Raw genomic sequence first — 13,693 nt, forward strand, 5'->3', positions numbered from 1 at the left:
CATCTGTCATTACACACTGAGAACACAGAGAGGCCGCTCTCAGTGTGTAATGACAGCGTCCCTGGTTAGCTCGTAACCAGGGACGCTGATCTCCCTGAAAGTGGCCGTAGCCAGCCGTGAGATGATGGCTGGCTCCACCCAGCTGTCAGAAGCAGTCTGTCGGCCAATGGCCGGACATTCGGCCAGCTTCGGCTTTCACCGTGGCTCAGTCGAGCCTAAGCATATGCCTTCGGCTTGACTGAGCCGCTCGGCCAACTTCGGGAGCTGTACGGGCTATAGTGAATAGAGAGACAGGAACAGAGTATTGTTACCCTATGCCAGCAAGTGCCCGAACAAACACTTTATTTACAAGATACCAGGTATAATTTGAATGAAATTTGCAGATTAAAAATGAATTTTTAAATTAAAGATTATGTAAGATTTTAGTGCTTGGATTTCATCTACTTTAAGTGCAACCTGTGTATTTGATGGTGATGTTGCAACATTTATTTGCCACAGAACATGACACTGCAGATGATCAATGTAATTGCAGCTCAAAACATCTGTAAAATTAGGGAAGGTACCTTTAATATGGCCATGCTTGGCATATTTAGTTCCACTATTTGTCTATTTAGGCAGCTAAAACATTAGCAAAATATATAACTGCAAATAGCAAATATAGATGGTGCTTTGGCTCATAATCAACTCTTAGACACAATGCTTAACCTATTTTAAATTACATAAGGTTTATCTGAATTTACAGAGCCTGGAGAGTGTGTACAAAAATTATTTTAAAATATTTTTTTTAAGATAGCTGTTAATGTAGTTAAAATGGCTTTTTTAACATTTACATTGGCTTTGGGACAAAGCAGGCTCCTAAGTATTTCCCGGGCCTAAAGCGAGAAGGCCCTACCTTCCCGGTTATGCCAGAGCTTAAGGATCTCATTCGAGAAGATTGGGAACACCCGGATCGGAAATTGAACTTCCAGAATCGCTTCCTAAAGCTCTACCCTCTCAATGCAGTGGATGCAGCACTCTGGGACACACCCCCTATCGTGGATGCAGCGTTACAATGCCTGGCTCGCCACATTTCTCTGCCGCTCGACAACTCGGTGGCCTTCAAAGATGTGATGGACCGCCGCATAGATGCAGATTTGAAAAAGATTTATTCTTCAGCTGGTTATAATGGCAGTAAGCTGGAGCAGACAAAATCTGGAGCAGCTGTGCATGTCAACCAATCTTTCATTTTCAAATCTTAACTGAACAAACTGAAGAGAGAAGCTGATTGGTTGCCATGGTCAACTTTTTCAGATCTTGTTTTCTCCGATTTTGAAAAATTCTCCCTAATCTGTATTGATTAATGAAAGATATGAGTCCATTGTTAGAATATTTTCTTGAAGAATACTTTTATTTAACGGAATAAAAAACATGACCTCAACAGTTCTCCAGTTTAGTTTAAGATGGTTCTATAAGCTTTTTCAAATTTTTCAAGTTAAATATCCTTTCTAATTGCTAAATTTTTAGAAGGAGGTTAGTAACCATATGCTTTCAAGACAGGACTTCTTTAAAGAGACTCTGTCATCACGTGTAATGTCCATATTTTATTACTGCATCCCAGATAACAAGGATAACTTGCTACAAACTTGTGGCAGGGTGAAAGTGTAATTTTTGTTAACTTGCTGCACACATTCCTGGCAAGTTGTAGACTTGCAAAACACTTGCAGCACAAGTTCTAGTTGACACTTTTTGAATTTGTAGCAAATTTGCTTGGCTAGTCTACAGCAAGAGTCCTGCGGGTCTTAGCAAGAGCTCTGCAAGCTCGCTGGTCTGGAGACTTGCAATTCAGACTTGCTGTAATTATGCAACAAAATTGTGAAGCTTGGCAAGTCTGTAATAGTTTAGCAAGTCATTTTCAAATGTGCAGCTCAATTGCTTGCTATCTGGGATGGAGAATGGCATACATAATGCTCACTATTAGCCCCGATGTTAAATGTTGCTATTGTAGGAAAGTCACTGGTCTTTAAACAGTAATGGCAATAAATGCAGCTTTATTGCATCCAACGAAAAAGTAACACAAACAAAAAGGCCTACTCCACCTTAGGAGGCTAACTAAACAGTAGTGTCCCTCACTACGTCCTACTGGAGCGGCTATTCCAGCTTCCAGTATAAATGGACAAAAACCACAGTCCAATACAAACAATTGTTCTGACAGACCTTATTCCCCAGATATGCAGACACTCTCCAGTCTGTGTCCATCCAGTGCAGCCTGGATCTCACTCTGAGCTCTCACTCCCTCCCAGTCACTATCAGGTGCAGGCTAATTAATAGAGAGAGAGGAGGTTTACCTGTTGGCCAGGCTTAACCCTTTCCTAGCCAGGGAAAGCTGCCCTTTTCAACCTCTCGCTGACATACACAGAATCGTGTACCCTGTCACACTATGTTGAAGTTTTCTCCATAGTCTTCGTCTCCATAGTCATAGTCTGACGTACACAGCACAGGTTGGGTGTTAGAGCTGCAGAGATAGTAACATAGCAGCTTAGAAGAGGCAACAATGGGAAGTGGCAGGATTTGAAGAAGGGGTGCAGGCATATATTTTGCTTTCTTTGGAAAGGAGAGGCTCTGAAAATGTTTTCAGTTGTAATTTTTTTGACCTTTGGTACCCTTGGAAATTAAAAAAGATCAGCACTATAAAATGCATCTTTATTTCCTATGACCTTTCATAGCTGTAATAATATGTTGCTGTAGTGGTTAATCAAGTTAACATTTAAGCGGGTTTCAGAGCATTAGTGCATGGGAGTTGATGTGTGTGGGGTTGAAGCAACCATTCATTTGAATAAGCTAATGCACCAAAATGCATCAAAAAAAGGTACATCCATTTTTTTTTAACACAGAGCATCATAACACACAGTGGTGCATTGCGGTGCTCTACAACACCGGTGCATTGGAATGCCATTAAGAATGAATGGCACCGCAGCACACCAATGTGCATAATACACATTTTTGCACAATACCACAGCAAAACAGTGTGAACCTAGCCTAAGACATCAGGAGGGATTTTTACCATGCCAATGCAAACAAACCATATGTCTTAAAAACCCATCATTACTCAAGACAAGACACCCATCATGAGAGTTATGTGGTCTGTTAGGGTTAGGCAACAAGAGTATGCAACAAGAAAAGTCCATGTAAAGTGGCAAGCATTGATCTACAACATGCTTGCTCTTGGTCATTGATTTAGAAAGTAGACATGTCAATTTCATTTTGTTCCAAAGGCAAATTCAGATGAAATGTTGTGAATTTGTACATTCAGATGCATCCAAATTCCAATGAGGCTGCAAATGTATCCAAATGTTCTTTTAACAGAACTTCAGATCATCAGAATTTCATTGAAAATGAAACAAAAATCAGACACATGACTGTTTTCTGACCAATCAGAAAACCCCATCCGAAACTAAAACAAAATTCCGAAAGATCTGAATCAGGACCTGAAACCCAAAACCCGAAAGAAAGAAAAATGTAAAAACAGATTTTTTTTGTTGGCTTACATGTCTATTAGGAAGTATTAGATGCAGACAATTAACATGACAATCAAACAACTGTTTTTTTTTCTGAAGGAGGTGAGCAATGGCAACTAAAGTATTTCCATTATGTGTAACACATATACCTATATAACAACATCCCATAGCCTGCTCTCAATATATACAGCCAGTTTAGAATATATGGACAATAGTTGTCATGCTGAGCTACCAACATACAATTGAGCATTTGCAGCTGTACACAATAGAAGGCACACAAAATAATATATAATTCAAACTTTGATCTGTAGAGCATCCCTTTTTGTTTGTTTATTTTGAAGAAATTAATTTACTGTCCACTCTGTATTTTTCAATATGCCCCAACTACACTTGACAGGCATCAAAAAATAAAATACATATTAAAGAAATACAAAAAAGTTTCTAAGGGCAACATGCCTTCAAGTTTAACATCAAGATATAAAATATCTAAATCTACTTTAACTAACAAAGATCATTCTATATAAAGCTTTCTGTCAGCAGGAGACGTGACATGTTTAAGATAACAACTCTACATGTGTGTGTAATGTCACAGACATATTTCATGAACACTTACAGTAAAAAAAGTGATTGAGCAATAAAGGCAACATATTAATGCAGTGACAGCTCTCATACAATACAAAAGGAATAATGAGTCCTTTACAAATGTAATAACAGGCTGCATCTCCTTACCTGCGTCATTTCCTCCTCCACAAAAAAATAATCAGCCTTCCAGTCACGCATTACTTAGACTGAAAAGTGGGAAACCAATGTACTAATCCCCTCTTAAAGCAACTGCATGACCTATACAGTGACTCAATTCATATTGGATGCTCTGAACTTCCATCAATGGGCAACATAAGCCTTACAGTTATGAATATTGGTGAATTCAGTAGAGTGATTCCACTTATTTTTAAATGTGCAGTTGGTAAGTCACATGACACTTTCTAATTATAGCTTCTCTACATGAGCCTTAAAGGAGAACTATGAGGTGAGTGATTTTCACTCATCCTCATAGTTCTAGCCGACCTGTGACAATGAAATTGTTCGCTCACTTGTCGATCATGTCACTGCAGAGAGCCGTGACAGGGGAGGGACTGGATTCCCCCTTGCCCTGTCCTATCCTCCAGCGCTGACTGGCGGAACGGACGAGGGAGGAGGCAGGTACAGCTGGCTCTGCTTCTGGATAGGCAGAGCCAGCTGTCACTCACGCAGCTGGTTGGATCCAGACATAATTGTCGGGATCTGTTTCAGCTGCTGCGTCTCAGTGTACCGCGAGCATACCCTTAGGAGAACTATGGGGAAAAGCCCTAACCCCATAGTTCTCCTTTAATAGCAATCATTCATTTCATTTTTGTCTTTCAGCAAGTGACAAGGTCCAAAGAACAGAGTAGCTACCCAAAAAGAAACCACAGTTTGTAACCGTGGGGCAAGAAAAAGTCTACCTATGCTGCTAAAGATCAAGAAAAATTAACTAGTCCAAACATCTGCATACTGTAATATATTAAATTAATCTGTGCTGTACTGGTTTCCCTGCCATATGTACTGGCTAATAGTTGATTGAACAGTTTCCAGGATTATAGAGGTTATTTAAATAGGGATTGTTTGCATGAGATACAAGAATCAGGAAACTACACTTATTTTGACTACAGCCATCTTATCAAACTATGAGAAGAATGGTAAGTTCTAGTTTTTACAGCTCTTGAGTGATGCAATGCAGTAGCATGACAAAGTTAGTTGCTAATAAGTCGGCTAGTTTGGCTGTGATATTGCTACTTAAATGTTGGATATCTAAAGAGAAAGGACCAATTGAGAGTGGACAGCATTGTTGGGGACAAAAAGGGGGTGTCAATAATTAGAGCCTCAGACTTGAAAAAATAAAATTAAAAATTGGAGAGGCATCCATATGCTTTAAATCTCTGTAGAAGGTGAGGGATTATAATTGAGAATTTTGTGATATCCACAAAGGCAGCAACTCGATTCTCTGTCCCACAAACTCCTCTAATGGCTTTGGAATTATTGTCCTAATAAACAATTTTATAAAGAGAATAATATGATGAGAAATTGAGGACAGCCTTGTCTTGTCCCATTAGTGATAACAAATTATTCTAAGAGAAGTCCATACATTTACCTCTGTTCATCAGTTTAACATGTAGACTGAGGATCCAAGTCCTCATTTGCAATAGAAGGCCTATTTTTTCTGGGGTTGTTGCCATGAAATCCCAGACTACTTTTTCAAAAGCCCCCACAGCTCTACAATCAATGGTAGAAAGTGTCCTTATGTTATTGTTTCTAGCTTCCCTACAAGAAGTGAAGCTAGCATCGATCAGGGCTTATTAGAGTCAGAATGTCTACAATATTTCTGTGATGATCTTTGTGTCGATATTTGGTGGTAGTTTGATCAAGGTGTTTAATATTTACTGATTTTGGGATCATTGTCACCTGAGCCTCCAAAAAACAGTTCTTTTCCCTGGACTATACTTTTAATGCTGTCAGGAAGTGTAGGAACAGAGAATTCACAAACTTTTTGTAATATTGGGCAATGATCCCATCGGGCTACTAGGCTCCATTTGGGGCAATGCTCAATGCAGGAATTCATCATTTGCAAACAGTGTTTCAAGATCTGCTGCTTGAATTGGAGTTAAGCTGACCATACACCAGTAAAATCTTTGGAACATTTGTTCAATTTTCTAATGGGGTCAAATCGATTTGTGAGCAGGATGGAAAATATTTCTAAAATTATCTAAATTCTAACAGTCAATGTGGTTTTCATTCGAGAAACTCCATTCATTTCCAAAATCAAATATTAAAAACAAACTAAGTTTCAGACTACCCTACATTTCTGATATTTGTACGGACATTTACTGGTTCATAGCCAGCTTCAGGGAGGACATGTTGCGGTCTTTGAGCTAGTTTTAAATTAGTGTTGCACAGTCTTCATTTGCAAGTGTGTGTTTTGTGGCATGTTGTAAAATGAGGAGTAGAATGTCCTGAATGGTTGTGCAATCTTGTGTGGATTGTTGTGGATGAGTGCAACAATGTGTCTTTCATGGCTCTTGCTAAATATATGCATTTATTGCCATGTTCATAGAACACTTTAGATTATTCATATGAGATTCACTGAAACATTGTTGATAGGCCATGCCTTCTACAGGTCACAGGTCACAGATAAAAATTGGTCTCTTACCTTCAATGCCCACTCACAGTCTGTTATAGCATTCTGGTACTGTTGTAGTTTTATATGAGCCTAGAAAAAATAAATATATATTAGAAAGCTAGCTGTAGGCATGTTGGTACAATTGTACTAGCCCAAGTCGGAGTTCTTCAGTAAAAAGTGATATAACAATATATTTTAAGGAGATCATTGAGAAATACACCTTATATGTCTTTTCTGTCTGTGACTTTTGTTATACAGTTTAAAAAAAAACTAATTAATCATGCAGCTTAAAGTAGATGTAAACCTAATCACTAAAATTCCACATACACTTTAACATGGTAATGTAACTTTGAGAGTAAATTTAAATATTTTTAAATTTGCAGTTTTTATTAAAATAATGCCTGATGAGCCAACCTTAAAAGTCCTTGTTCAGGCAGTTCATGTTATAGGGAAACAATGAACTGACCATATCAGCCAATAGTGCTTCTGCATGGTCACCCTTTCACATGGGTTTCCAGTTGAGACAAGTGGTCATTTCAATACGCATTATGCAAGTATTATACGCTGTTGTCACTATAAGAAAATGTCATGCAGCCATTAAACAAATAAAGTGATCATCGTTCTTCAACCAGCTGGAGATTCCAAGACTTACTATTTACGCACAGCGCTCCTCACTCACCTACTCAGTGCAGGAGCAAACAAAATATTCAGTTAGGGTTTACATCTACTTTAAGTATGCTGTAAATTTACATTTAAACTGATTAAATTCAGTTATGGTATTTTTTATTTGTATTCCCTATTTAAAAAAGGCTGTAGGAACCCAATAAATGAAGAGTTTGCATATGTTTCCTATAATGTTTGCTTGCATGTGCACATACTTGCATCTGCATCCCCTTAAGAACTTTTTTTGGTGCTAATAGGAAATGGAATGCCCCTATACACACTAAAATGGGCTGGTAAATGATCCTAAAATGTAATTACATCAAGCGGGGAAAAGAGAAAACTCCTAATATGTATCACTCACGATATCCAAATATTCAATAATCATGGTTGTGCTGTATAATCAATACTGCACTAAAAAAAAATCCCCTGAAAAAGAACTAATAATCGTGATTGGACAGATTTCATCAAACGATTTGTTTCTATAAACACTAACTCCACCAACAATAGATATCAAAAATACAAATAAATATAATACATAAATATGTAAATAGGGTTATGAAGCCTGCAGACTTATACATATACAGATGATATGTTAAATGACTGCTACTTAGTCAATATGACCAGGCTAGTCCACAAACACCGGAGTTTCAAGCTTGTAGTCAGCTGTATCAAAAATCACAAGTGTACAAGAGTTTTTACCATGGTTTGTGTAGAATGTATATCCATCATCAGCATATAGTTTAATTGTCTTTGTGTGTGTGAAGAAAAAAGCATAAGATGCTGTGATGAAACATTCAAAGCTCAACATACATGGGTATCCGCTTTTTTTCTCTGTTGTTCCCTAACATATAGGGGGCTATTCATCTGGATCGGCTGAGCTAAAGCTCTGGCAGCTCATTCGGAGCCGTTCACCCCTATTCTCATATAGGCCAAACGGCAGTGAGTGAATAGCTGAATGTCGCCGAGCACCATTCCGCCCGACTATTCTGCTTGCTACCACTGAGGTAGCGAGCAGAATAGAAAAAAAGTAAATGAATGAAAAACAAAAATGTTGACAAATTATTTGTAAAAATGTAAAAAATAGGAAAATTTTAAAAAATTAAGAAAATAATAAATATATTTTAAAGAAGAAAAAAAAAGACGCATGCGGCAAACTCCCACCGCATAATATCGAATCTGACAGATGCCGGCAAAATATAAACAATTGGGCAGAGCTAGCGGTGACATCACCACTAGCTCCACCCAACTGTTTCCTATTGGCCGGCACCTGCCAGAGTCTTCTAGCAGGTCTCGGGCAATAAATAACAACTGGGCAGAGTTGGCTGTGATGTCACAGCATGCTCCACCCAGCTGTCATTTGCGTGGAGATCAGTCAGCTTTGTCCAACCTTTGTCCACGCTTCGCCTGTCACTACGGCTGAGCCACTTGGCTGCTATACTGACTGAACCGAATGGCTCAGGCGGTCGTAGCAAGCCGAAGGATCAGCCAAAGCTATGGCTGGATTCTTCAGCTCTGTAGTGAATAACCCTCATAATGTTAAAAGCTGGAGCTTCAATGGGTTAATATTAGAGACCCTTTTCTTGTTCCCAACCCGGAAGCCCTCTGGCAGATAAATTGAGGAAGTGTTTGTTCGGAATACCAGATGCCGCACATGCTGTGAAAAAGTCCTCTGTGGATGAATTGCATTGGCTTTCTTTGAAGGCGTCCAGCCTGCTTTATGGACCTGATCAGACCAAGATCTACATGACACAGACCTCTACAGTGATTGCATAGTTACCTGGTGTGCTGAATGAAACTGGCAAGCATTCTGGGTGACACATATAATCACAAATGGGTGAAGTCTATCCATTGTACATACTTATATACTGAAGATCTGTATTCCTTATACAACACATGAAACTCTAGTGTAGTATGGGCATTTGCTTTGGAAGCGCCTCAGGATGCACATAGTATCTGCTGAAGTGCAATGAAGGTTCACCTTTGAACATTGTGGGGGTGATTTACTAACCTAAACACACGCACGCACCAGGTGCGTGTGATTTTTACACAGCAAAGCGTATTTATCAACCAAAAAGTCTCTATAAGCATATTTCCACTAATGCCATATATGGAAAAATCATGCACATGATGCATATATAATGCTGCTTCACAGTTTAGACAAAAATGGTTAGCTCATGCATTTACATTCCTGCATTCATCAACGCAAGCAACACAACGTAGAGCTAATTTACACAACATCACCTTGCAATTCAGGGCAGGGCTTTGCACAACACACCTGCTGGGTGTGTACACACTACAAAGGTGTTTAGATTCCACCCATAGATCATGCTGGGAGGGAACACACTACAGAGGTGTATACATGTTCGTGGTGTGTTTATAAGGTTAGTAAATCAACCCCTGTATGTTTGGGAACAACAGAGAAAAAAAGCAGATACCCATGTATGTTGAGCTTTGAATGTTTCATCACAGCACCTTATGCTTGTTTCTTTATGCACACAAAGACAATTGAACTATATGAAAAGATGATACATGTGGATATAAATTTAACACAAACCATGGCAACAACTCTAGCATGCTAGGGATTTTTGATGGATTACAAACTTGAAACTCCGGTCTTTGTGGACTAGCCTGGTCATATTGACTTAGTAGTCAATGTATAAATGGACTGCAGGCTTTTTTTTACATATTTATTTATTATATTTATTTGTATTTTTTTTACATAAATGAACTTAAAGCAGCAAGAATGTGTTGCTACCAGCTCACATTCATTTATACAATTAATTAATGTTTCAATACAATTATTGTAGCAAGTTTACATGTGTTCAGTTAGTTCACATATTAAAGCTGTACTCCAGTCATATATAACAAGCACAGTCCTGTTATCATTTATACTGTACATCACTCCATATATTTTTTTAAATGCAAACTCTGTAAGTAGTTGAATTTGACTTTGTATTAGCCACTTACTGTATAGACTCCCTTATAGCAGAACTCAGAGAAAGGGGAGGAGGAGCAGCACCAGGAGCCAATCGTATTGTTTTAGTGCAAGGATACTTCTAATAGGAGGAAAAAGTGGAGAGAGAAGAGTGACGGAGAAATGAGCTTATCAGTGGACTGCTCCTTCTTTCACTGGTAATGGGTGAGAGACCTGTAAATGAAAATGAAATTGCAGCAGAGAAAAATTAGGGGGTCTATTCACGAAGCTGCCGAAGGATCTAGCCGTAGCTTCGGCCGATCCTTCGGCTAGCTTCGGCCCCAGGACCCCTTCGGTTCAGTAGAACCGAAGGGGTGCTGTACGGGCTATTCACTATAGCCCGTACAGCTCCCGAATGTGGCTGAGCGGCTCAGTCGAGCCGAACGCATATGAGTCTGAAATGAGCCGTACCAGCCTGAAGTGAATAGCCGAACAGTGTTCGGCTCACTTCACTTCAGGTTGGTCATTCACTCGGCTGCCTACGGCAGCTTAGTGAATAGACCCCTAGGTCTAATGCCCTGCCAGACAGAGATGATCTGTTTACTACAGAGATGAATGTTTAAGAGGAGCTGTGAACTGCTGCTGATCCCAGTGTATATTAGCAGTCCATAAGGAGAGTGTAAATCAGACCAAATAAAGATCACATTGGTTATAGTTTATTTGAGTCAATTTAAGTCCTCATTTCTAAGCGCTGAAGTAGTGGTATTGCCCATGAAAAGTGTTGGCTGGGTTTTTTTTATGTAGTTGAATGGCGAAGAATAAAAAGTATTTTGGGCTCTTTCACCATTTTGTTTGGTGCCTATTTCTGTATGACTTCACTTTAAGGGCTGTGCTGTGTACATTTCAGGACTGGATGGACAGTAATACATATCATTTGGCTGGTAAAACAGCTCCAATACATGTATTTCTCCTGTCTATTAAGCGATTTGCTTGAGGGTTAAGCATGTTCTGTTTACCACTTAAAGTTCATCTATCATTGCAGAATATGTTTATACAAGAACTGTATCTGGAGACTTCAAGAACAATTTGAAATTAGGTCATAGCTGAAAAAGGTTAACTGAAGACAGATTTAAAGCAGTTATGCCACCCAGTATTTTGTTTACACTATATGTGATGTGACATAGCTTGTATTCCCTGGTATAGTACTGAAGAAAAGCTGTGAAGTTACAAAAATGAAATGATAACTAACTTCAGCCAATATCATCTCACATTACCATCACCATGTCCTCATAAATCTATCATTATCATTGCCCCAGACATAAAAAACAAACAATCTTATAATTATAGCCACCATGAACTTATCAAGCACTCCACATTTTACAATCCAAGCAAAGAAACACTCCCTGAATCATCATTCACATTATAGAACTCCAGCTGAAGCTTTCCTGTTAGCTTTGGTCAGAGTGGGGAAGGGTTTGAACCTCTTTGAGGTTGCTAGTGCTGTGTGTGTCTATCAGAGAGATTTGTCTTTGTTTTCTGTTCCAGAGACATGACAGAGAGTGAGGTGAAATCTCCCCAAAGAAATGCAAAATCCCCTGTGTTGATAGTTGTTGCTATAATTGGTGACCCCATTTAAGGATCCCAGTGACCTTAAGGTCACTGATCGTGCTATGTTGTCCTACAGGGGGGGCCAATGGGTAGGTTCACATGCTGGTGTCCATTCTGTGTCAGCATTGGTAGGGAGAGGGTGGTGGTGGTCGGGTGTTGCAAGGCACTGTTTACATTTTCTTTATTTTTAAACATTATTTAAATGTCAAAGTGACATTTTATTCACATCTGTCTACCACAGCAGAGCTGGGCTGACATTAGAAAAGCTCCAGTGCATTGCAGAAAAATGCAACATGTCTGTATTTTTTCACAATGCATTGCAACCTACATGGAGGCAGTGTTGCAGTGTCAACATGGCACAAATAAAAAATTGGGATAGGAAAAGAGGTGAAATTGGGATAGGAAGAGAGGTTCATATTAGGGCAGCAGCAATAAAACCTTATAGAAGTTCTAATCCTTCACCATTGCTGCCAATGGTGAAGTTTAAAAAAAGTTTGGGCTGCAGTTTCACTTGAAAGAAACCCTGTCACCAACTTCAAAAATGCAGGCAAAGGCATAGAAAAAGTGTTTTAAATGCTTATTTGCTGTGTTTTTGTTTTTCCTTTACATGGACAATTATTTTTCTTTTCGCTTGCAATCTGCCTTTTAACTAGGTAGGGAACTTTACCACTCCAGTCAATTCTCTATCACAGCCCCGTTACTCCTACAAAATCATAGTGCTCACCTCTTCTGGGATTGTCTAATTACTGACTAGGCAAGTCCAGATCCCCTGTACTTCAGCTCCCTACACAACCTTTTTTGTAGCTGTAGGAGGAAGACGAAGGGGAAAACTATGGCGTGTCATTTGAATGACAGCTCTGGTTCTTTTGGGGCTGCTAAAATCCTAACCAAGATGGTGGCACCCAGCAGCAGTCTCAGGCCTTTTTAGTGTCTAAATAAGGGAATCTTACAGATAAACAACATGCATAAAATACGTTAAATACACATACAATCTTATGGGAAGATTTTTGTTAAAAAAAGGTGCTGGCAACAGTATCTTTACTTCATTAGATTGACAGAAAAGAGCTATGCCCAAAAAAATGATTTTGGTTCCAGAAAAACTTAACATAAATGTATCCACTAAAGACTAATGGCCATTATACTCACTAGTAAGGCAACTTTAAAGGCTGAACTCCCTCATTATAGATGACCCTTGAAAGCATATTCATTTTCAGGCACATCATTTTAGCACTTTTCCAAAATAACACTGAGGCAGCTCATTCTACTATAATTCATACCAATTTCTACAAAGCATTTTTAAGTAATAAAAAAACGCAGTTGATCAGCAAGAGTAATTTACATAATTCAGTCCAGTCACTTTCACTGATACCTTTCCCTGTGGTGAGCTTAAACCAGAGGTGACATGTATAAAAGCACATTATGCTGTCAGAAAAAAATCCTGAACAAAAAAAAAGCCGCACAATTTGCTTTAAAGAAAAAAAATCTATTTAAGTTTAATTGAAAAATGTGATTAACATATCTAACGTTCTAAAAAAACACCTTTCTATTTTAATTTGCAGCCACTGTGATTTCCTTTAAACTACCAAAGTAGTAATTTAGACTTTTCTTCCTTGCTAGGCTTTTAACAGTACTCTGTTTTATGTAGACCTTAAGGTTTCCCAGCCTTTGTTCATGCAACAGTCTTATTGCTTTTTCCAGAAGCCTGCAAAAAACGTGATGGCAAATTATAAGCATCCACTGCAACAAATTTCACATTTGTAGAGATATTCTTTAAAAATCTTGCACACCTAAACTGTGCAAGTGCTGCAGATATATATATAT

General features: G+C 38.8%; 1 protein-coding gene across 1 annotated transcript in view; it reads right to left on the reverse strand.

The window, feature by feature from the left end:
* The window catches only part of TTC12 (tetratricopeptide repeat domain 12), a 101,115-nt gene that overhangs the window by 59,976 nt on the left and 27,446 nt on the right, over positions 1 to 13,693 (reverse strand). The window contains exon 5 of the mRNA XM_018572060.1: positions 6,718 to 6,777. Coding sequence (XP_018427562.1) covers positions 6,718 to 6,777 — 60 coding nt within the window. The remainder of the gene's footprint in view (positions 1 to 6,717; positions 6,778 to 13,693) is intronic.

The sequence above is a fragment of the Nanorana parkeri genome, unplaced genomic scaffold (assembly GCF_000935625.1).
Source record: "Nanorana parkeri isolate BGI_ZX_2015 unplaced genomic scaffold, ASM93562v1 scaffold1922, whole genome shotgun sequence".
NCBI lineage: Eukaryota > Metazoa > Chordata > Amphibia > Anura > Dicroglossidae > Nanorana > Nanorana parkeri.